Here is a 22,418-nt window from a genome sequence, read left to right as displayed (position 1 = left end):
CTGGATCAGCTAAAACTCTGAGTTTCTTAAGCCTGACTCTCCATCTTTGTAACAGAGAGCTCTGGAAATGTAATCTGATTACATTTACTGCAGATTTGCCATTTACATCCCTGTGATCAGTCATTTATCAGGCTGATCATTGATTGATTATTGGTCACTATGATGGACAAATGTTGGATCTTGGTGTGAATATCTCAGTAAAAATGGATAGCTGAAATGACTTTCTAAACGAGACGAGTTTAAAGAAGCAGCTGCTGAAAGTAACAAGTGTAATCTAAAGATAATCTGATTACATTTCGTGTTCACAGACAGATCCACCCATGTCAATGACTGTTAAACAACATTTTAAAGGTTCAAAGTCTGAAAATCACCTGAATCAGTCTCGGCACGTGACCCAGAATCACCCAGAAGGAATCATAGGCTCACACACAGGAAGTTTTCCAAAAACTTTTATTTTGTAGAAAAACAAATAAACAAAAAACCCATCACAGTGTGTGTTTGTGTGTGTGAGTGCACTTATGTTGGTTTGGTGAGCATCTGGCTGGAGAAATCATACAAATCTTTGTTCATTTTTTTCAGAGTCTGAACTTCTTCTTCGAGCTCAGCGATTCTAACCTTCGTGTTCTCGCCATCACCAAACACCGACTGAAAACACAAACAAAAAACAAGCAATTACACATCACAGGAAAAAAACAATCTCTGTCATCTGTCTCCAAACATCGTCCTCTGCTCAACGAGCTCACCAAAAACACTTTTTTCCCGTCCCTTTAAATACAAGACATGACTGGTTCTGCACCAGATGATCCTGCCGCTAGGAGGTGTTTGCCCCCATTATCATCATCAACAGTAACTGCAACTTCAACATGCTTTCTTTCAACATGCGGCCACTGACTAGGGGGTGAAAGTTGTGGTTCTAAAAAGACTCAGTCCTGACATTAAGTTTCAAATGGAGGGTTTTTGCAGTACAGCTTGAGCCTGGTTCTGCTGGAGGTTCCTTCTCTTTAAAATAGAGTTTTTCCTTCCCATTGTCACCAAACTACTTGCTCATAGGGGGTCAATATGATTGGTGAGGTATTCTGTTTTCTTTCAATTATAGTAGGGTCTTTACATTACAATATAAAGCACCATGAGGTAGGTGTGTGCAATATATCAAGTTTTTCCACATACAACGGTTAAAGTGGCTTTATTGTAACCATCGAGTATAAATTGCCATGGGAATATTAAGCTGTCTGCATATAATTCACTGAGATTTTTTTCCTCACACACATTGCCAATGCATCATTAACCCCCACCCCACCCCAAAATTTTCTACCTGCCACACTGGGCTGAGCATGCGCATTTATATACTACTAGACAGGGGAAAATATAGCAACAGCTGGAGTTTCAGACTCACTGTCATTTGGATTTCACAAGGACAATGCTGCACAAAATGCAGTAATTTGCAAAAACATGCCGTAAAACTACACAGGTCAACAATTTTATTTATTTATTTTTTTTCAATCATCAGAAACCACAAAACACTTTTCTAAACTGTTTTTTCATGCTGATTTCAGGTCTGCTTTCAAAAAATTTCAGTTACATCAGCCAGATAATTTTGAATTATGAGTAATATTAGTTTGCAATGGACCTTCACGCAGTTTTTATTAAACAGGCACCAATCAAGCAACTGTTTCAATATTTTCAGTCAGGCGCGCTCTGTGGCATAGATATGATGATCAGTGGCAGTCAGCTACCACTGTTTCTTCAAAAAAAATCCTTAGCATATGATTTTCTTGTGCACACTGTGTCTGGATTGTCAGGGTACAGCGTCCAGCAGTAGTCGGCCATCATGCTCTCATTCCAGAAACCTTAGTAGCGACGCTCCATTAACTGAATGTCCTGATGAAAACACTCTCCCTGTTCATCACTCACCATGCCAAGATTTTCTGGAAAGAACTTGAGGCCTGCGTGCAGGAAGTGTATTTATTTTCAGTGACATGCGACAGCCCAGTTTCTGGTAGGAATCAAGCAGAAGCTGAACTCCTTCCATGTATGCAGAAAACTTGTGGATGCCCAGAAAGTTTTTGCCACTTCAATTCCTCCCAAGCTTTGAACTCGGCTGTTGAGAGAGATTGTTTGAAGCCTTCATTCTGCAAAATGGACTTGATCTGTGGACCTATAAATAAACCTTCATTCATTTTTACACCGCTTATGTTTGGAAACCTTTCAGTGGGGTAATGAAAGCTGCATGCATTCCCTTTGCCTACGGCCTCGACAAGATTCTTCATCAAGCCTAGCTTGATATGGAGAAGCGGCAAAAATATTTTACGCGGCTCAACCAGAGGCAGAAACTCGATACTGCTTTTTCCTGGCTCATAGGCATCTCGTGGCTGCCAGTCACCCTAGACATAATGTTCCACAGTAGATCGGCTGTCCCACAGGCACAGGAAACTATTCGGTGAATCCTCTGTGAAAGTATTTGGTGAATCCTCCTCGCATTCCCGTCAACATACCAATCACCTTCAGATCACCACCGATGATGTTCCACTAATGAGTTTTATACCCAAATGATTCAAGCAGTGTCTTCATGTTGTCATCGGACTCCCTTAGATGAACAGAATGGGCAATCGGCACACTTGGTTTGGCATTTCCGTTATGGAGTAGGAGTGCCTTCGAGCTTTTTTATAAAGAATGAAAAGACACCATTTAGTTGGAACATGCTGAAGAGTCTGTTGATGTCATGACAATGGCACATTGAGCCGTCAGTTGTGAAGAACGCTGTCAAGTTATGACTTCAACTATGACTGTAGTGAGTTACAGTAACACCCTTGGCAAACAAATGCTTCTGCTTAAGCCTCGAAGCAAGAAGTTCTGCTTTGTCTTTCGACAGATTTAGATCACGAACGAGATAGTTCAGCTCTGCTTGTTTAAAAGTCTCTGGTTCTGAATCTTCATCAGCCAGAACGGATCTGATGGCTCTGGATTGTAACCAGAGGCACTTTGACCGTTTTCTCATCACCTTCTACAGAAGCGAATCCATCATGTGGCAGCACAGGAACAGGCCTTATTGCAGATCCAGGCTGGTGTATACAATTTTGTGCTTATTTTTGAATGAGAATGCTGTTGTATTCACACGGCAAAAATAGCAATTGTTGAGATGATCTCGTGGTTCCTGCCACACCATCGGGATTGCAAATGGCATTGCTGCCTTTCACAGATTTAGCCAGTGCTGCAGTCCATTGGAACAACTGTTGCAGATGACATGTTGAGCCCAAGATTTATCCTGGTCACCCAGAGGGCAGCCAAAGTACAATTTGTATTTGTATATTTCTTCTTAAGGTCTATAGTAATCGGGAGACATGCTTTTGTCTTGAATGAACCACACACATAAGAGCAACTGTCTGGATGAGTAATACAATCTAGGCACGGTAACAACTGAAATCAATTGCAATTAATGCCGTATGTAACATAAAACACAGGGAACTGTTGTTAAATCTGGTTACATGTTTAGGCTAATTATACCAACTATTATGCAATATAACTAGCATTATCACAAAAACTGTACGTGCTAGGGAAAAACTAAACACAGATTTGAAATCAGCATGAAAAACACTACAAAACCCAGTGTCGTCCAAAATGTTTTAAACTCTGCATGTGAACGTGAAGAAAACCAGCTTTGATACCTGTAATTGCTCTTGGTCAGTCGTTTTTATACTGACTGTCTAGACTTTTGTTTCTGTTGATCATTATATTTTTTATTTTACAAATTTTAAATGTTATAAGCACAAAAGTTTGTTTTATTTTTACTTGTGAATTCTTGTTTGATGTTTTTGTTGCTGTGATCTTGCGTTTGTTTGTTAAGAGGTCTAGTGTTGACCACCGAAAGAGACTTAACTGTCCCAGGATTGTCATTTGTTAAAAACCTCTGTGTACAACGGATGGTAAAAAAACATAGTTAAATAAAAATTTTAATACAAAAAATATGAATGAAAATCACTGAATTGTCGATTTGAATGAGTGTACCGATGCAGTGTTAGGCACTAAATGGTTGATAATAACATTTGTTTTTGTAGGTTATTTAAACATATCATGATATATATCATGATATATATATCATGCAAATTAGATTTTCCTCATATCGCCGACCACTACCTTGAGGTGACTGTTGTTGTGATTTGGCGCTGTATAAATAAAACTGAATTGAACTGAGGCAGTCTCAGAGTCTGAACTTTGACCCCACACTCCAGACACACACAGGGCTGACCAATAGAGCTGCCAGCTTCACACCATCTCTGACCACCATTGCTATCAATAATCAATAAGACTGACAGGAATGTCAGGCTCACAGTCAGTTTGTCTCTGACCCTTGGCCAGTTAAACTGTGGGATTGTCAGAATGCAAACCAACACTCGACGAAACCTCGGCCCCTCTCACCTTTTCAGTCACGGCGTTCATCAGCGAGTTCAGCGTGTCAGCTTTCTGCAGGTACGTTTCCTCCTCCTCCTGTAAACAAACAGAAAAACCTCTTCAATGTAAAACCTGCGATGTATCAGCTTTAGGTGAGATGTGCAGATTGTTACTTCAAAATAAAACTGAAATCTTCCACCATAATTACAAAAATAATTTAGCAATAAAATTTAGCACTGCTGTGTGAATGTGGTGATGAAGACATCTAAAAATGTATGTCTTGAGAACTGATCAATTAAACGATGTTAAACACTCCAAACAGGACTGACAATGTTAGCAGGCACGCTGGTGACAGAGCACTGTGACCCGTCAGGCAATCAAAGCTGTAAATATTGATATTATTGCTTACCCACTGAGACGCCAGCAAACACACGCATTTTTCAAACCCATTGTCATTACAGCAGAGTGTGTGTGTGCGTGTCTCAGCCTGTATTAGATTCTGTCTTATTAGCATAAACTGTTCTGAGGATGCTTATGAAAGTTTCCCTCTCATTGTGTATGCATTTGTGCATGTCTATGTCACCTTCCTCCTTCAGAGGGATCGATGTGGTTGAGCTGCAGCTTCATGTTTTATTTAAACGTTTCCTTGAATTGTGTTTGATCTTTCCATCTTTACGTTCAGCCTTCACCTGCACAGCTCCTTCGTTCACCTGTGTGTGTGTGTGTGTTTTCATTTCTACCCTGTCATGTCGGAATTTCTTGTTGTTGTGGCTCCCATCTATGAAAATAAACTGCTCAGACATTCATTTGGTTTTTACTTCTGTAAACAGGAAGCGCAAATATGGAAGACACTAGGAAGAAAGGCAGCACTCACCTGTGTGTGGAGCCTGAGGCGGACACACACCTCCCCCGGCTCACCGCCGTCGCTCTCAGAGGCATGCAGGTGTCGGCTGAAGCGTGGCAGAGGGACGGCAGGCCGACTGTCAGGCAGGAACATGTTAGCGGGAGCTGGCGTGATGATGGCGTTTGTCACTGGCCCTAAACACACAAACAGGAAGTGATGTCGTGGTGCTCAGGAAGTGTCGTTTGTGGATGGAGAGACATAATCACTACAGAAGAAATTTTGCTTCCTGTGTAAATTCTACAACACGCATGATCCTCTGCTAACCCCACATCACTCATGACATCATCAGCTCATTAACCATTAGGTCATAGGTATGAACAGGAACCGGCTAATCAGGGGCCAACTGACCAGAGACATTAGCTGAATGACAATGACCCCTAAGGTGATGAGTGCACGTGAGTTTCCTCGGTGATTCACGGGTGTAAATGGCGACATGTCCAGGGTGAATGCTGCCTCTTGCCCCATGGCAGCTGGGATAGGCTCCGCCCTGCCGGGGTGATAAAGATGATGTAGGGAGCTCCTGAAAGTCAAAACTGTTTCTTCTTCTTTTGTGATAGCTCCACGGTGTTGTTTAAATAAAGCTGTTTGTTTTTGAATAACATTGAAGCCATGTTTACATCACTTCCTGTCATCTTGGCTTTCAAGAACATATCAGTCTCTTAGATGAAACAGGAAGCAAGTCAGTGATGTCATGTAACCAGGCTGAAACTGTACCGACCTGAAACATGCAAATGATGACAGCCTGCAGATTAAAAAGTCACTTAGGTGAAACAAAATTAGGGTTTTTTGCTTACTTGTTTTGTAACCTACACTAAGCCTACACTTGAAGCCACTGAGGTTTTCGTTGGCGGGAGTGACGCGATGCCGCTGTTATTCCACTTCCAGCAGTTGTATTTGTTGTTCCACAGTTCTCTTTATCTAACATCATTTATCATAACAGCGTCACAATCTGTTTGCTCCTTCCGAATAACAACACCTGGAGCTAATTATGTGTATCTACCTTAAATACATTCACATAAACACACCATACCATAAAACCAAAAAGGTGACCCCTAGCGGCAGACATAAGGTAACAACTAGGGCTGGGCCATATCATACCGTTCACGGTAATACCGGTATAATGTCAGGCAACGATAAGAAAATGAAATATCGGGATAGAATATGGGTAAAACGCCCATGCGCAGTGCCTTTGTTTTCATACGCACATGGCGGAAAAAATGTGTCGGCAACGGAGAATGAGAAGGGCGAAAGTAGATCGTTGAATGAAACAGATGAACCAGAATTGGTTTGTAGAAATGCTGCAACTTCAGTGGTGTGGAACGTTCCACACCACTGGTTTAGCTTTTGTCCATCAGATAAACAACAAAGTACTATTTTTGGTAGAGCATGCAAGCGGGCCGTCGTTATTACCGTGTTTTTTGGAAAATATGGCACACTTGAAATCAATCCTTTGATTTTTCTGAAAATCGCCAGTGCCCCTTATAATCCCGTGTGCCCTTGTATGAATTCTGGTTGTGTTTACTGACCTCAAAACGATTTTCTGTGGTACACGGCACTCGGTTTCCTGCACGTGCTCAGGTCTTATCTACTGATGTTCGTTGGTCTGCTCTCAGCAGCTCCTGCGGCTGATAAAACCTTAATTGTCCTGCAGTGTTTCCTCATCCAGCACACTGACAGAACCTCTCTCGAGCACCAGAACAGAACAAGAAGAGACGAGTGGGCCTGACCTGACCATCAAACATTCATTACATCAACCTCATCAGATGTGCCTGCCTGAAGTTAGCTTAAACTTTTACACACAGCCTCATTGACAGACCAGGACTTCACCTCCACCACCTGATTGCATACTGTATGTCAGCTCCTCTGGGACTAACACAATATCAACATGTTGACCCATAACCAATACGCACTGACGACCATCAGTTTTTGATCACACCCAAACAAACCTCTTCTGTCACAAAGGCCTTTGCCCGTGTGACAGAAGAGGATGCTGGAGAGGGAAGATGGAGGCAGATCATCCTTCCCTGAAGGGAGCATGAGAAAGGAGGAGGAGGAGAAGAAGCTGTCCACTGTCACTTGACGTTTCCATCACACATGCCTTTGATTTGGTGTTCTACAAATGAAGAGTATTAAAAACTGAAAATAGAGCAAAGTGTCTGAGTTTGTGAAGGACATTCAGAGAAACTTGTGTGAAATATTAAAGTTCTTCTGGTTCATCAGTAAAATATTCAAGCTGCTGCACTCAAGTCACATTAGGAGGAGCTGATGGACATCAACAGATGGCGATCACCTCAATAACACATGACTGCATCTGCGCTCTGCAGCAAGGGCAAGCTCACTTTGTTCCTAAAAGCTGCCAGGTCACATGACCTACACGATCATTTATCAATGAGACTCATGAAGCAGACGGGATTATTAAGATCCCGAAATTCATCACGATTCTGATTAGCACCAGGTAAATCACACCACTGATGTGTTTGGTCCTGATGAACGCTACCTATGACAGGTTCTCTGTCAGGCATGTCTGACCTCAAGTTTTCAGACCTCGGCTAATTTTGCCGCGATCGCTGCATCAGTCCCTCAGACAGCTGCGGTCTGCACAAACACGTTCATGTGTTTTTGTGGGAAGAACGGAAACAGGAGGATCTGCGTGTGAATGAACTGAGCACGTTCTGTCAGTCGTAAATGTCTCTGAAATGTGGCGCTTTGTTCCAAACGGGTGGTTCTAGCAGCAGCAAGTTGGCGTCCAGCACCATAAAGATCTGCACAGATGAATGAAAATCATGGAATATTCCAGACCAATGTCCAGTCAGGGCCCGCCGTGAAGCAGTTAAATAATCCAATCATCATCACTGGCAAAAACAATTGAGGTCAAAACATTCAGAGGTCAAAGGTTAAATAACAAGGTCCATGGTGGCTCTCCTCCACCTATTGAAGATTCCTCTGGCTGCTGATTGAGACAAGGACACTGTGTGTGTGCGTGAGAGAGAGTGAGAGAACCAGTTTAAAGTGCCATCTGCAACCACGGTGACCACGGGTCCTCTGAGAAACTGTCCCACTGCAACTCATCAACCTCTCATCAACGCTCGTCCATCAGCTGCAACAGCCAATCAGGTCAGGACAAACACAGGAAGTGGAATGGCACCTTTAATCTCCTCTGCTTCCTTCACTTGTAGCCAATCAAAAGGTGCGGCTCTGAGCGAGGCGTGCTCCATCAGTAAATCTGCCGCCACGCTGACACGCTGCCAGACTCATTTCACGCCAACAGAAGCTCCAAACCGCAGCGTGGGAGCGGATTTACTGCATCTGCCTCCACCTTCAGTCCTCCATAACAGCCCTCTATAACAGCCGTCTGCACCTCCACCTCACCGCTCTGTATTCACTCCGCCTTCAGCGCCTCAGCTCACTGTCACTCTAACTTCCTGTCTGGGGACTTTTACAATTAATTTCTCTGAGATTAGCTCGAGGATCTGTTTAAGAGCCTGAAGGATGACAAATCGCTCGGGAGATGACAAAGCAGCTGAGCGGACTGACACGCCTGAGCCCCGAAACAGGAAGTGGCTCCTTTAGACACAGAAAGAAACAAGCGAGCTGACCTCACCTGTTCACTCTAAACAGCTTTTTTATCACCTGTACTCAGGTACCAGCTTCACCTCTAGCAGCCGCTTCACCGTGCTCCTCGCTGTGAGACCAGCCGGCGGCAGCGTCTTTCAAAGGTTAATGTGAAACTGGTCCGACTGCAGCTACTGAAGATGTTTTATCTGCTCAGAAAACAGTTTACAGCAGACTGAAAACCACGGCCGTGTGACCACGACTCAGAGTCTGTTCACCTGAAGGTTTCCCATGAGGAGTTGAGCCACGCCCACCACGCCCCCTCCCCACCAGAGCAAATCTTATGCTTAGCGATTATGAAATCTACCCACCCATCCATCCAGCCATCCATCAACTTTTCCATTATCCACCTCCTTAAACTCTGATGCATGCAGCGTGCTGCCCCAGCTTCAGATGTTCAAAAATAAAGTTCAAGATGTTTTTGCCTGCAGGTTAAACTTCTACAGCCTCACACATTACAGCTCCACTCCTGAGAGCCAGCAGCTTCATCTTTGACCTAGAGCACCAGACACATAATGTGCCAATTTAAAATATGGACACAGGTCAAACAGAACCACAATAACAAGCTGTTTGATTGGCTCCTAGGTTAGCATGACGCTAAATGTTTAATACTCTAAAGTTTGTGATTAAAATACTTTCAAACACTGCTCTGGCTCATCGATCAGCCAGAGCAGGCGATTCCAACACCAGATCAAGTATAAAAGCAGTTGCTGAACCAGGTTTACACCTGCAGTCTGTCCTGGGGGTTCAGTCCCCAGGCATGTCAGACACTTGGTCAGATGCAGCTGATAGCTCATCTGATTTCAACTAAGCTGCCGCTCCTCAATAAAACCAATCCCTGAGAGACTATGCTCAGGGTGAGAAACTCCACCAGCAAAACATAATGACCACCAGGTCACCTTGCAGGTGAGCCGAAAGAAGCTCAGACATAGACTTCAAAATGAAAGTGTTTATAAACCTTAAAAAGCAGCTTAAATATTTTTGAGCTTTTATATGAAAGTCAATGATACAATGATTCAAGGTAAAACAAAGTAAATGTGTGTGTCTACCACCGAGTCTCTCCATGATTGCTACCATTTATTGAAGGGTTATTCTGATATTTATGAGATTTTATTTTGAAAAGCCATAAAAACTGGCATCACTTACAGTCCCTGATGAGTTTTAAAAAGTCTAGCACACTTCCTGTAACACCTGTTAGTCATTTAAACTTTGAATGACGTGTCTATGATAAAGAAAGGCTTTATTTTCTCCAAGATGTCCTCCCAGTAAAACAAAGGCAAAGGGGGGTTCAAAGCTGAGGGAAAGTTAAACATGAAAATGTAGGTGGAATGATAATAAGAACAACTGGTGCTGATCCTCAGTTATTTAATTAAAAGCTGTAAACCTCTAGGGGACCCGCAGCCTCTGTTTTAACACATAGTTTAAGGGTTTCTCTCAGAAGGGTGTCCTCACTCTTACATCATAAATAAAATCCCCGAGCAGTGAAACTCAGGAGGTTTGTACTGAAAAGTCAGAGCAGAATTCCTGCTTGTTGTGCTAATTATCCCCCACTCAATTACACATATTGATCGTCTGCTTGGCTCCGGCTGCTGGAATTACACTAATGGTCCAAATGTGGTCCAGAACGACAGATAAATCAGACTGAGTGTGTTAGAGGCTGAAGGGCTGCCAACACACTGCAGACACTCTGAGGAAACACCCTCAGCTGGTTCGGAGCCTCTCACCTGGATGTTTTATCGATATTCCACTAAACCAGGGCTCTCTTAAATGAGGCGTGGGCCAATCCAGGCAGTGTCATCTCACTGGAGAGCCACTTTAGTGTTCAAGTAATACAAAAAAACAAACAAGAAAGCACAAATCCTCAAATATTTCAGAAAATGTTTTGTTTGTTTTTTTCATTTCAAATATTGTATAACAAGACAATTTTTTTCTTCACTCTTAACTAACTGAAGCCTTTCATTTAACTACCAAATAAACACATTGGTCCTCTCTTTCTGGCCACACACGGCAGCACTTCTGCTATCATTTTGTTCGTATTCAACAATACAAAGTGGCACCGCCACTTTGAGACCCCTGCACTAAACAAACCTATGAAAGACACTTATCACATCAACTGCTTCATGAGCTGAAGGAAAGTTTTTTGTTTTTTTATACCATAAATCTGCAGTTCATCTACCGTCCAGCAGAGGCAGCAGTGAGTCTATCTTTATGTTAAAATTAACAAGTTTACAACCAGATACAAAAACTGGTTTAGCCTCTAAAGATAATTTCTCTTTTCACAACAACTGTACAGGTGAAGAATGTTTTTAGAAAACAACGGTTTGCATTATTGGGGGCGTGGCCTCTTTGATTGCAGACAGCTAGCCACCTGTCAAAGCTTCACCAAAAGCCTAATTTTACTGAGTGGCATGTTAATGTAACGCAAGTATGCAGATTAGTTGCTAACATAATTTAGCTCATCTTAAAAACTGTCAGATTCTTTCATCTGAGCACAGCGCCCCCCATCAGTAGCACTGATAACTGCAGGTGGTGAGTCTTCATCAAGTTTTCATTGAATGCCGTTTGTTTACTGAGATACTCCTGAGATCATTGCATTTAATTTAATACTATCAAACATAAAAGAGAATCATTGAAACTGTCAGTCAAATGTGGGCTGCTGAAATGAAAGCTTCCATGTTTTGCGATGTCACAGAAATCATTTATCTTATCTCTATCATGATAATTCCTTTCTTCTGCGAGTCAGCTTCCTGTCTGTGTTTCTCTTACAGACTTTGATCATAATTCAGCTGCTGATGATTTGTCTCAGCAAAAAATCTCAGGATTGTAGTGAAGATGAATCTCTGGGAGGTAAAAGCAGCAGTTAAATGTCAGCACTGCAGTTGGGCTGCCTCGCAATAGCCTTCCTGTATGGCCATCACACTAATCCCGCCCACCAACTCTTCCCAAAAGTTCCTTTTTAAGTTGAACAACAAAAATCCAGCAGCTCAATTAGAGAACACATCAGGAAGCGACTCTGACGCGTCACACCAAGGACACCGTCCAAACAGCTGATCTATGACATCAGGAAATACCTGGCGACTACAACAGTAACCTACAGCCACATGAATGGACAGCTTGCTACGCCATGGAGTTGGCAGCTTCATGTTTAATAGTTGAAAAAATGTAAAGAAAACCTGCAGTTTGCAGGAACGCCACAAAGACAACTCAACTGAGCCATCAAAATTTAGGTGGAATGATAATAACAACTGGTGCTGATGCTCAGTTATTTAATTAAAAACTGTAAATCTCTAGGGGACCCGCAGGCTCTGTTTTAACACATCGTTTAAGGGTTTCTCTCGGAAGGGTGTCCTTGCTCTTACATCATAAATAAAATCCCCGAGCAGTGAAACTCAGGAGGTTTGTACTGAAAAGTCAGAGCAGAAGACAACTCAACTGAGCCACTGATGTTAGTGACTGAAAATGCTGTCACGCTCAGGTGTACGGTTCAATGCAGCATGGTGTGTTCAAGTGTCACTGTGTTTTTTATTCTAGTACGATGTGTTCAGGAGCCCTCAGAGCTGTCAGTGTCTCCCCGCAGCCCCTCGGGGTAATGAGTCCTGAGATGAGGTGGCGGCAGCAGAGAGAGGTGGTCTCGCCTCGTCGCCTGCAGGAGCGGTGCTCTGCTGTCAGATGGATGTTTCTTTATAACAGTCGCAGATCTGACACGCTGAGAGACGGCGGAGGAGGCAGGAGAACTCGGACTGATGCACACCTCCCCCTCCTCGCTTCTCATGAACTCTTCATGAACCTCTCACTTTATTTGGTTTATTTCACAGCAGCTCAGATAATCAATCTCGCGCGCACACACACACAATGTGTTCGATAACAGTGATGGGATGCAGCGTCTCCTCTGAGCTTAGCACCTGTAGACGGATCTCAAATGACGTCTCTGAGGATCACGTGATGCTGAGCCAATCACAGCATCTCAGATCAGAGACCTCTGCACCGACTTGCCTCAGTCAAACCCAACCATCAAATGATCTACTTCCTGTGAGGCATCATTGTTCTCACCATAATCAAATGAAACAAAATAACTGATTAAAAATGGCGAGGAGATGTCTGAGGACCACCTTCTGTTCCTGTGTTCTTCCTGGGTGCTCCAAGGTCCTGGAGCCATGTGAGTTTACATTTTTAACAAAGTGATAGACAGCGACCTATCCAGGTGCGTCCCACCTCTCGCCTGTTGTCTGTGCCCAACAGAGGGCGCTGGTTTCTGTGAAGGTCGTCAGCATGATGCCTACAGACAAACATCTGCATGTTAATCAGTGACATCGCTATGATGTCACACTGATCGTTCTTCACTCAGTTAAAAAGGCTCTGTGACATACCTACAGCGCTACCTGTCTGACACTGGTTTCCTCATAGACCAGTGCTGAGGGGAGCACATTGGTCATGTTTAGTGAAGCCAGGTTAAAAATTCTTCAGCAGCAGGTGAGGTTTGAGATGGCAGGAATTATGTTCTATGGTGTTTCATCACGCCGATGAGTCCGACTCTGCACACGTCAGGTAAAATCATCAGACGGGCTGAGAGCGAGCACCTCCTCTCGCCTTTTTGTGAGGAGCTGAATCTGCTCTGCTGAGACGAATCCTTTTGAGGCGTTGTCGTCATGGAGGATGAAGCCTTCTCTTTAAATTCACTCTGGCTCTTTGTGAGCAGAAACGTGACCGGGAGGGGGGGGGGTGAGCCGCGCATCCGGCCAAAGCAGGGATTACGGTCGCTGACGGCCGTTTGAAGTGAGACGAATTTGGCGCGGAGGATTTGGTTAATTACAAAATGTCAGTCACGATCACGGCGGGGAGGTCCCTTCTCGTGTTCCTGTCAGAACCACACCGCCGCTCATCATCGAACAGACACCAGAGGAGGAGACAGCGCCGCCAGCGTCACCACTCATTAATAACCCAGCAGCAGCTGGAGGAGGCATTTAAACAGCACCTCCCTGAGGTGACAGCTTAAAAGTGCAGCTTCCATTGACCCACATGTAACCAGAAGTAGATCTCAAGCTGAGATTTCTTTTGAGCAAGGCAGCACAGATAGAAAAGCTCTCAACCCTGATGATGTCACACGGTGCGGGACTTACCTTTGTGTGTGAGGCAGCGGATGCTCTGTTTACTCTGAATGTCCCACAGTCTCACCGTTTCATCGTGTGACCCTGACAGCAGCAGAGTCCCGTCCATCGACACTGAGAGACACGTCACCATGTTCCTGAGGAGAACACAGAACCACGATCAATAAAGTTAATAAACCCTAATCAACAATCATCCTGAACCTTGATCATTGAAGTTAATCCACAGTAAACACTTGTTAGAAGGGCTTCCTCTGACGTGTGTGTTATTCACTACCATCTGGATTATTTCACCGATGGAGACAAGAGCTCTTCATCACACGTGTCGTTTTCCCCACACCTGTTTTCAGTTTATGGTCGTTCATGTTTCCTACCACACCCACTGCTTGGCGAGCTTGGAATTAATGAAGAGACAGCCCACCACCATTTATCGCCGTGATGTCACACCTCAGACCAAGCAGACTCCCACAAGTCTGACGAGAAGCACCGTGAAAACATGTGGACAATACTCTGCTGTGATAAAGAACTGGTCGCCTGGCATGGTCATAGCCTGTTGAGCATGTGACGGTCTACATGTTATTCATTTATTTCAAACATGGAGATAAAACTGTTTGTACAACACATGAAGTTTCTTAATTTTCTGCTACTCATATTAAGCCCCAGCCACACTCCGTCAGAAGCCCCGCCCCACTTGTTCTAACTTTGTGCTTAAATGTCGTGACTGTTACAGACGATGAAGGTTAATTATCGGTGGACTCGCTGACCTCCAAACGCTCGACGTGATCACCAGCGCCGCTCCTTGCACCGTACCGGAAACACAATTTGTTCCACACACATGAAAATACTCGCACTTCCTGTCACCGCCACAGAGAAATGGTTGGTGTCAGATTAAACTCATTGAAGCAATCCCGTCGTTTCTACAGATTTTCACCCTCTGCTTTCAGTGAACAAGACTTGTACTGCAAAAGGAACAGGAAATGACCCAGGGCTATCCGCTGATATAAATCTTTACAGACAAATTTCCATCTTGTCACACAGTGGAAATTTGTTTTTGTTTTATGCTACATTTTATTCTGATTTAAGCGTTTATTTGTATGTGTAGTATTGATGTTATTTGCATCATTTTTGTGTTTTGTATAATATTGTTATAATCCACTGTGAAATGGTTGGACAATAGACAAAGCATCTGTGGAGGTGTGGGTGGGCCCTGAGGTGGCCTATCAGCGGTCGAACAGACTTGTTAAAAGAAAAGGACAGGCACAGGCTCGAGAGGAAGGAGGAACCAGGCGTGGGAGAGAAGGACATGCTACCGGATCGCCAGGTGAAACGGCTTCCAATGTTGTTTGCCGGATGCAGCCACGTTGGGGGAGGGTCACCGTGGCTATTAGCCAGGCCAGCTTCACGGATGACGTTTCTGTCCGGTGTCTGTCTGTTTACAGGGCGGTGCCACGAGGGAAGTAGCAGCTAGCGAGAGACTCAAGTGCGGAGCGCAGCTGGGTTGTGATGTGACGAGCCTGATAGAAAGACAGGACGGAGATGGGAGTTTCTCCCCGTCCTCCTGAAACTAGGCTGACGTGATCCAAACTTCAGAAGAGGAATTCCTCTCTCTAACTTGTACATATAAGGAACATTCGTCTTGGGTTGTAGGACAATTTTATTGCAGCACTGGGTGGGATTTAATGTACAAAGAACATCTTATTGCAAAAGTTGTGCAAAAGAATTGTGTTTATTTATTCCTGGTCTCCTCCTCAGGGAATAAACTGTGTGTGATTAAGACCTGCTCAGTCTCTCCTCCCTGGGTTTCTGAAACACGTGTTCCCCCTCGTATTCTAAGAACCTGTGGCGTGACATTTAGGCCCACCAGCTTTAGCGTCCACACAGTTTTTTTCTCACTTTTAAACAAAAAGGTAAAAACGGTTCATCAAAGCTTCTAGGGTAAGACTTTATTTTGAAAAGAAGAAAAAAGAAAGCTGGTTTCCGTGCACACACACACACACACGAGATGTCATGCGACCATATTCCTGCAAACAAACACCAGCGGCTGTCTCACCTGTGACCTTTAAACACCTGATTCCCTTCGCCATCCGACTGGAACGACTTTTCCCGACCGAGACTCTGCAAACAGTTCAAAGAGGTAAACTTTATCGTCTCCCCTTAAAGCTGGGAGGAGTCAAAACATGATTGGGTGAAAAAATGAGACAGACTCACCTGGCTGCACAGAGACACTTGGAAAATATTTCCATCACTTCCTCCACAGAACACGAAGTACTCAGCAGGGTCAAAGGTCACAGACATGATCTCCACATCAAAGAGGATCGAGAGGAGTAGCTCGCCTGAGGACAGCTCCCATACCTAGACAATTAGCAGAAACAAACACCTCTAAGACTGTGATGACTGATATTTTACTGTGCTGAGCTCTGATTGGTACGATTTAACCCATTACTACATGAACTGCAGACACAGACACAGTTTCAAGACACTAACTTGTTTAAAGAAACTAAACGAAGTAAGCTTCCTCCTCAATACCACGCTAACTCCTGTTCTTGATTATGGTGAGATGAAGATCATCAGCTGTCCGCTTTACGTGGGTCACAGCTGTCTGGATCGCTGAGTGACATCAGCAGAAGTGCACAAACTCACCTTCACTGTCTGGTCTAAGGAGGCGGTAGCGACTCGAGCCTGAGCTCCCATCAGGCCGCAGTGCAGGTCTGTGATTGGCAGAGAGTGACGAGACATGATGTGGCGAGGCTCAGGGGCGTGGCTTACATCCAGTTGGACAACACTGAAACACAGTGAACAGAGTAAGTGAGTCAGAGATCCGTCTGGCACATCTCAGAGTCACAGGTGACGCGCCGACCTTACCAGGCAAGTCTGAATTTTATAAAACACACACACAGCTAAAGCTGCACCTGCTGGACACTGCGCCTCTCTCCTGGCTGACTTCCCATTTGTCTTCTTGTCATGAAACACCTTAGTCCTGATTAAAAGCTCCAGAACGCTCCAGATGTGTTTTCAGGTATGTCTCACCTTGACAGACTCCACACCAGAGCCAGGTTGTCTTTTCCACCAGAAACAAAATGGCTGCTGTCATCAGTGAACTTCAGACAGGTGACGTCCTGATAGTGACGACTGAGGACAGACTGCAGTTTACCTGTGCACACCTGGTCAGTGAGAAAACAAAGTAAACAAACCTGAACAAAGAGACAAAAAAAACCCAAAAAAACAAAACGACAAAAACATAAAAGGAAGAACTGTCTCTCTAAGCTCTTCCTGAACTGTTTGAATCCTCGTTCCAATCAGCTCCTTCAGCCTCTGATCACCTCCATATGTCTGCTGGAGCTTTATTCTAACATTGAACCTGCAGGAGGTCCAGATGTTCTCATGAAGCAGTTTTAGTGAGTTAGTCTTAGCACAGCACGAGCTGATCTCCAATCCTGTGTTCACATTTCACTTTCCAAACCCTCCTCCGTGCATTCAGCTTCTACTGTGACCTCTGTGATGAACAGGATGGAAACAGCTAAGGAGCTCTGAGATGGTGATGCTCTTTCTTAAACTCCTCTGTCAGCATCATTTAAGCAGCTTTTTGTGGTGTCAGTAAGTCAATAATGAGCTTATATGTTAAACACCTGGAGATGCTTAAAGACGTGTTTTTTGTTCAGATTAACTTTATCTGTTAGTTCTTCAGAGAACACAAGAATATGAGAATCTTTTCTCCACACGAATGTGGGTAGTTGAGCTTCTTATTCTTGTGTGGGTTCTCTCCTGGTTCTCAGAGTTCCTTCCCCAGTCCAAGTCCTGACTGAGCCTGAGTGCTGATCCGTCTCTATCTTAACCCTGTGATAAACTGGAGACCTGTCAAGGTGTACCTGGTGTCACCTATAGCTCAGATAATCTCCTCCCCCAGCAAGACTAAATTAAATCAGAGTGAAACAGATGGATGGATGTATTCTAAACTTTCTGTTTGGTCAATATTTTCTTTTTGGTAACAACTCTTCCTGTAATATTGGAAAGTCTGTTTTTTTTGTTTTGGTTTTTTTAAATGGTGCCACATTTGTAGAGAAAAGGCATTCATGGGTTGAGCAACAGAGTTCAGTTATGTGGGCTGTACCCATGACAAACCAAATCTTCTCTGCCAATGCTAAACAGCTGCTATTGACTCTCTTTTGTGTAACATATATTGGATCGGATGATTGAAGTCTGAAAAAACAAGACATGTTTAACAGTTTATTTACTGAACTGAACATTCAGGGGCCTCACTAGCATCTGTACACACCACACAGAGCCACAACAGCCTGGCACCTCCTCATCACACTGGTCACAGACTGGTGTAATCCCATTCATCAAAGGGCAGATTGATTACTGACCGCTTGATTGATGAGTGACCAGGATGAATGAATGCTGCTGAACAGTAACTTCACATCAGTAGAGTTACTGAAAGAACTTGTGATTTGCATCATGCTGTCTGCCAATTGAGTTGTACAGCACAGGCTAAACTGGATCTTAAAAATTAATAAATTACATTCAGCCAATCAGAGCTTGAATAGACTCACCTCCCACAGGTAAATGGCCTCAGCGACTCCAGCAGCAAGAAAGAGTCCATTAGGTGAAGCAGAAAGACAAGTGACCACACCTGGACACACGATCTTCTGCTGCAGCTGATCCTGAACAACAAAAGAACAAGTGGGTGTGTCTACGAGGGAAGATCAACATATCCAGGCTTACTCTGTTAGCTGGCTTAACAACATTTAAAAAGCCCAGTCAGAGATTATCAGAGACCATGAATATCAGAACATGGGCATCAGCTTGTTGTTTAACCGCCCATCTTCTTTTCTGCTTTAGGCTCTGAGCATGATCAGACATTCAATTTTCACTTCAATTCCATTTCATTTATATACACCACCAAATCACAGCAGCAGTTGCCCTAAGGTAATGCCATCCAGGTACCACACTTCATGGAGCTGTATACAGTTCAGAGCTCTGATGTGTCACATTACAAACAAACACAAACCCCAGCAAACATTTTTATTGTGACGCTTTGTGTGCTTCTGATGATTGGGTATTTCCAGCAGCATTTCTTTTTATTTTCTTTAAAGACGTCTATCAGAGAAATTAAAAGAGGAAACGCAGTGTGAATAACATTTTTGCTACCAAAATAAAACTAGATTAAATAGAATAAAGCAAGAACTGAAAACAATATTTGATGATCTCCATTATGCGCTGAGCAGTTCAGATTACTTGAGGTCCCTGAGCGGGTCCTGGAGAGCGCCCCATCTGGAGACTATCTGGAGACGCATCATTCAATCAGAGCTCCCTGACCTGCTGTCCATCTACACCAAGCGGTGCAAGTCCAAAGCTAGGAAGATTATGATGGACCTCTCCCATCCCAACAATGGACTCTTCTCACTGTTGAGGTCTGGGAAGCGCTTCCGCTCCGTTAAGGCCAAAACAGAGAGAATGAGGAGGAGCTTCTTCCCCCAGGCTATTGGGGCCCTGAACCAGGTGTAGGACTGGACTCTCCCACGCACATCACTATAAGACTGGACTCTCACACACATCACATCACCACACGCACCACCACACATTTCCTATAATCCTATAATTCCTATAATTTATAATCTTGATAATCTCTTTCTGCTATTTGCACATTTTTTACTGTAAATTCCTAAGTTAATTTGTAAATTTTGTAGTAACCTGTAAATTGTAAATAGTGTAAAACTTTTTTTTCTTTCTGTCATTTAATGGTCGGGCATTGTACAGCTACAAGCATTTCACCCCCATGCCATACTGTGTATGGTTGTGTGTGTGACAAATAAAATTTGAATTTATTGTCCTACTTCTTTAACGCCCCTCCAGGCACCAGCACAGCTGCTCCTCTAATAGGAGGACGTGGAGCTTAGTTGATGCATTTTGTGGAACATGACCCAGTGGTCTTAGCTAACTATAGGCCAATCTCCAACCTTCCTTTCATATCAAAAACTCTTGAAAGAGTAGTTGTCAAACATCTCTGATCATCTGCAGAGGAATGGCTTATTTGAAGAGTTTCAATCAGGTTTCAGAGCTCATCACAGCACAAAAACAGCTTTAGTGAAGGTTACAAATGATCGTCTTATGGCCTCTGACAGTGCACTCATCTCTCTGCTTGTCCTGCTAGACCTCAGTGCAGCGTTCGATACTGTTGACCATAATATTCTATTAGAATGATTAGAGGATGATGTAAGTATTACTGGTACTTTGCTGCAGTGGTTTGTATCATATCTCTCTAATAGACTCCAGTTTGTTCATGTAAATGGAGAGTCCTCTTCACACACTAAGGTTAATTATGAAGTTCCACAGGGTTCATTGCTAGGACCACTTCTGTTTACATTATACATGCTTCCCTTAGGCAGCATCATCAGAAGGCATAGCATACATTTTCACTGTTGTGCAGATGACACACAACTATCTAATCCATGAAGCCCGATAACACACACCAAGTAGTTAAACTGCAGAACTGTCTTAAAAACAAAGACCTGGATGACCTTTAATTTTCTGCTTCCAAATTCAGATAAAACTGAGGATATCAAACTGAGGTGATGAAACCGCCATGGGAAAGTCAGACACAGATCAGCATGGTTCAAACAACAGGTGATCAGCGACCATCACCACAGTGACCAGCAGCACACCCTCAACACTCTGAAAACGGCTCTGCGTATCTGCTGTACCACCAGGTGTGTCCATGTTACATTTGAGCAGCACGCTTTCGAAGTAGAATGCTTCGCGGAGAAACTGCACATCTGTAGGATGTCTCAACAAGACCTGTGTGTACTAACACACAGGTGTTGCGAAAACACGTGGACTCACGAATCAGCTTCCTTAACGCTGAGCTGCAGCCATCACACAGGTAATGTGTGAGGGCAGATAAACGGGGTTCCAGTGGTTCTGACAACGGCTCTATTTTTTCTAAAGCTTTCTAAGCGCTTTGTTTACACCTTTAGAGGGACTGCGGGTTTTTGAGCCCCTGTCCGCGCTGAGCGGCGGAGCGTTACTTTGGTGACTCTCGCCTACTGAGCGAGGTGGGCTCAGGTGAGCTTAGCTGGGCCAGGTTCTGTCCTACCTTTCTCTGCAGCTCCCACACGTTGATGAAGTTCTTGCCGAGCTGCGCGGACAGCAGGTACTCCCCGCCGAGCACCGTGAGGCTGCGCGCGCCGCTGTTCCCGCCACGGTACGAGAGCAGACTGGAGCCGCTGTGCGGGTCGAACACGGTGCAGTTCCACAGCTGGGACCCCGAATCGCTGCTCAGCAGGACCTCCAGAGGAGCCGCCATCATCCACACACACACCGGCCACCGCTGTACACTCTACGTCACGTCCGAGACCGTTACGTCACGTCCGGGCGCGGTGCACTGTGGGAGATGTAGGGACAGGCTCTATTTAGAAACACCTGTTTTTCTCCAAAAATATTTAACACAAGTAAAAATACAACTTAGAGCACGGGAGGCGTTATTTATACAAACATTCTGAACAAATGATAAATCATTCAGGTTTTTACTCACCTGAAAGCAAATATGAATATTTTGCATAATTAAACCTCCATTTTAAGAACCGCACATTTTTACCCCTCAACCACAAAAGGCGGATGGGGTACGATCATCCCCCCTGCTGGGAGGCCAGCGTGGCCACCGAGGTTTCTGAATGCGATAACTCAAGAACACGTAGGAGTTTTAATTCGACACCGCAGGTGTCGCTACAAAAATCTTGGACGAGTTCAAATCTCAGTGTCCTCGTTTTCAAGTTCAAAATAAAACAGGACACATACACTGTATATTTTTGTCTTTACAAATCACCGACCCTGGATGAAGAAAAACAGCCCCAGATCATCAGACCACGTCTGACGTTTGACATCTGATGTCACACACTAATGAACCATCCTTTTGCCCACTCAACGGCGTACAAAAATCCTGCATGATGAACTGAAGGGCTCAAATATTGGTTCATAAGTCGATAACAACTTCTTCCCAGTCAGGCAAGCTTTTTTTTTCTATTCTAACATCTTAGCAATGGATTTTTTGCTCCAACTCAACCTCTCAAATTTGTAAATGAAAGCCTTGTCTTTACAGACTAAACTGAGACTTTCTTACTATAATCACTATTAAGCTGTTCTTGAAGCTTTGATCCTGTGATGGGCCTATCACGCTTGTAAGGACACCTGTAGAAATTGGTAGCACCAACTTCAATTACAGTGCTCTCGCCCTTATCACTTTTCCTACAGGTCAGATTGGAGTGTGTTTGACGTTATAAATATCTTAGAACAGTTATTGATTTAAAGCGTAATTAATTTTAAAGAAAAGTGATGGGGCACTAGCGACTCGTGTTTGAGTAAGCTCTGTTGAGCTGTGCAGCATCAACAGCGATGAACTCGAAGGAAAAATGACGACG

The 22,418-nt window shown here is 43.9% G+C and overlaps 1 protein-coding gene across 1 annotated transcript; it reads right to left on the bottom strand.

The window, feature by feature from the left end:
* Positions 1 to 436: 436 nt before the first annotated feature.
* wdr18 (WD repeat domain 18) lies at positions 437 to 21,349 on the bottom strand. Its single transcript, XM_087835996.1, has 10 exons — positions 21,098 to 21,349; positions 18,555 to 18,665; positions 17,032 to 17,165; positions 16,645 to 16,786; positions 16,213 to 16,356; positions 16,055 to 16,119; positions 14,020 to 14,144; positions 5,261 to 5,424; positions 4,414 to 4,482; positions 437 to 645 (listed from the first exon to the last, which is right to left on the bottom strand). The coding sequence occupies exons 1-10, from the start codon at positions 21,308 to 21,310 to the stop codon at positions 517 to 519; spliced, it is 1,296 nt and encodes a 431-aa protein (XP_087692122.1). The 5' UTR covers positions 21,311 to 21,349; the 3' UTR covers positions 437 to 516.
* Positions 21,350 to 22,418: the final 1,069 nt, after the last annotated feature.

The sequence above is a fragment of the Neolamprologus brichardi genome, chromosome 23 (genome assembly GCF_056152115.1).
Source record: "Neolamprologus brichardi isolate AB-2024 chromosome 23, ASM5615211v1, whole genome shotgun sequence".
In the NCBI taxonomy this organism is placed as follows: Eukaryota; Metazoa; Chordata; class Actinopteri; order Cichliformes; family Cichlidae; genus Neolamprologus; species Neolamprologus brichardi.
This window is presented reverse-complemented; position numbering and strand designations above follow the sequence as displayed.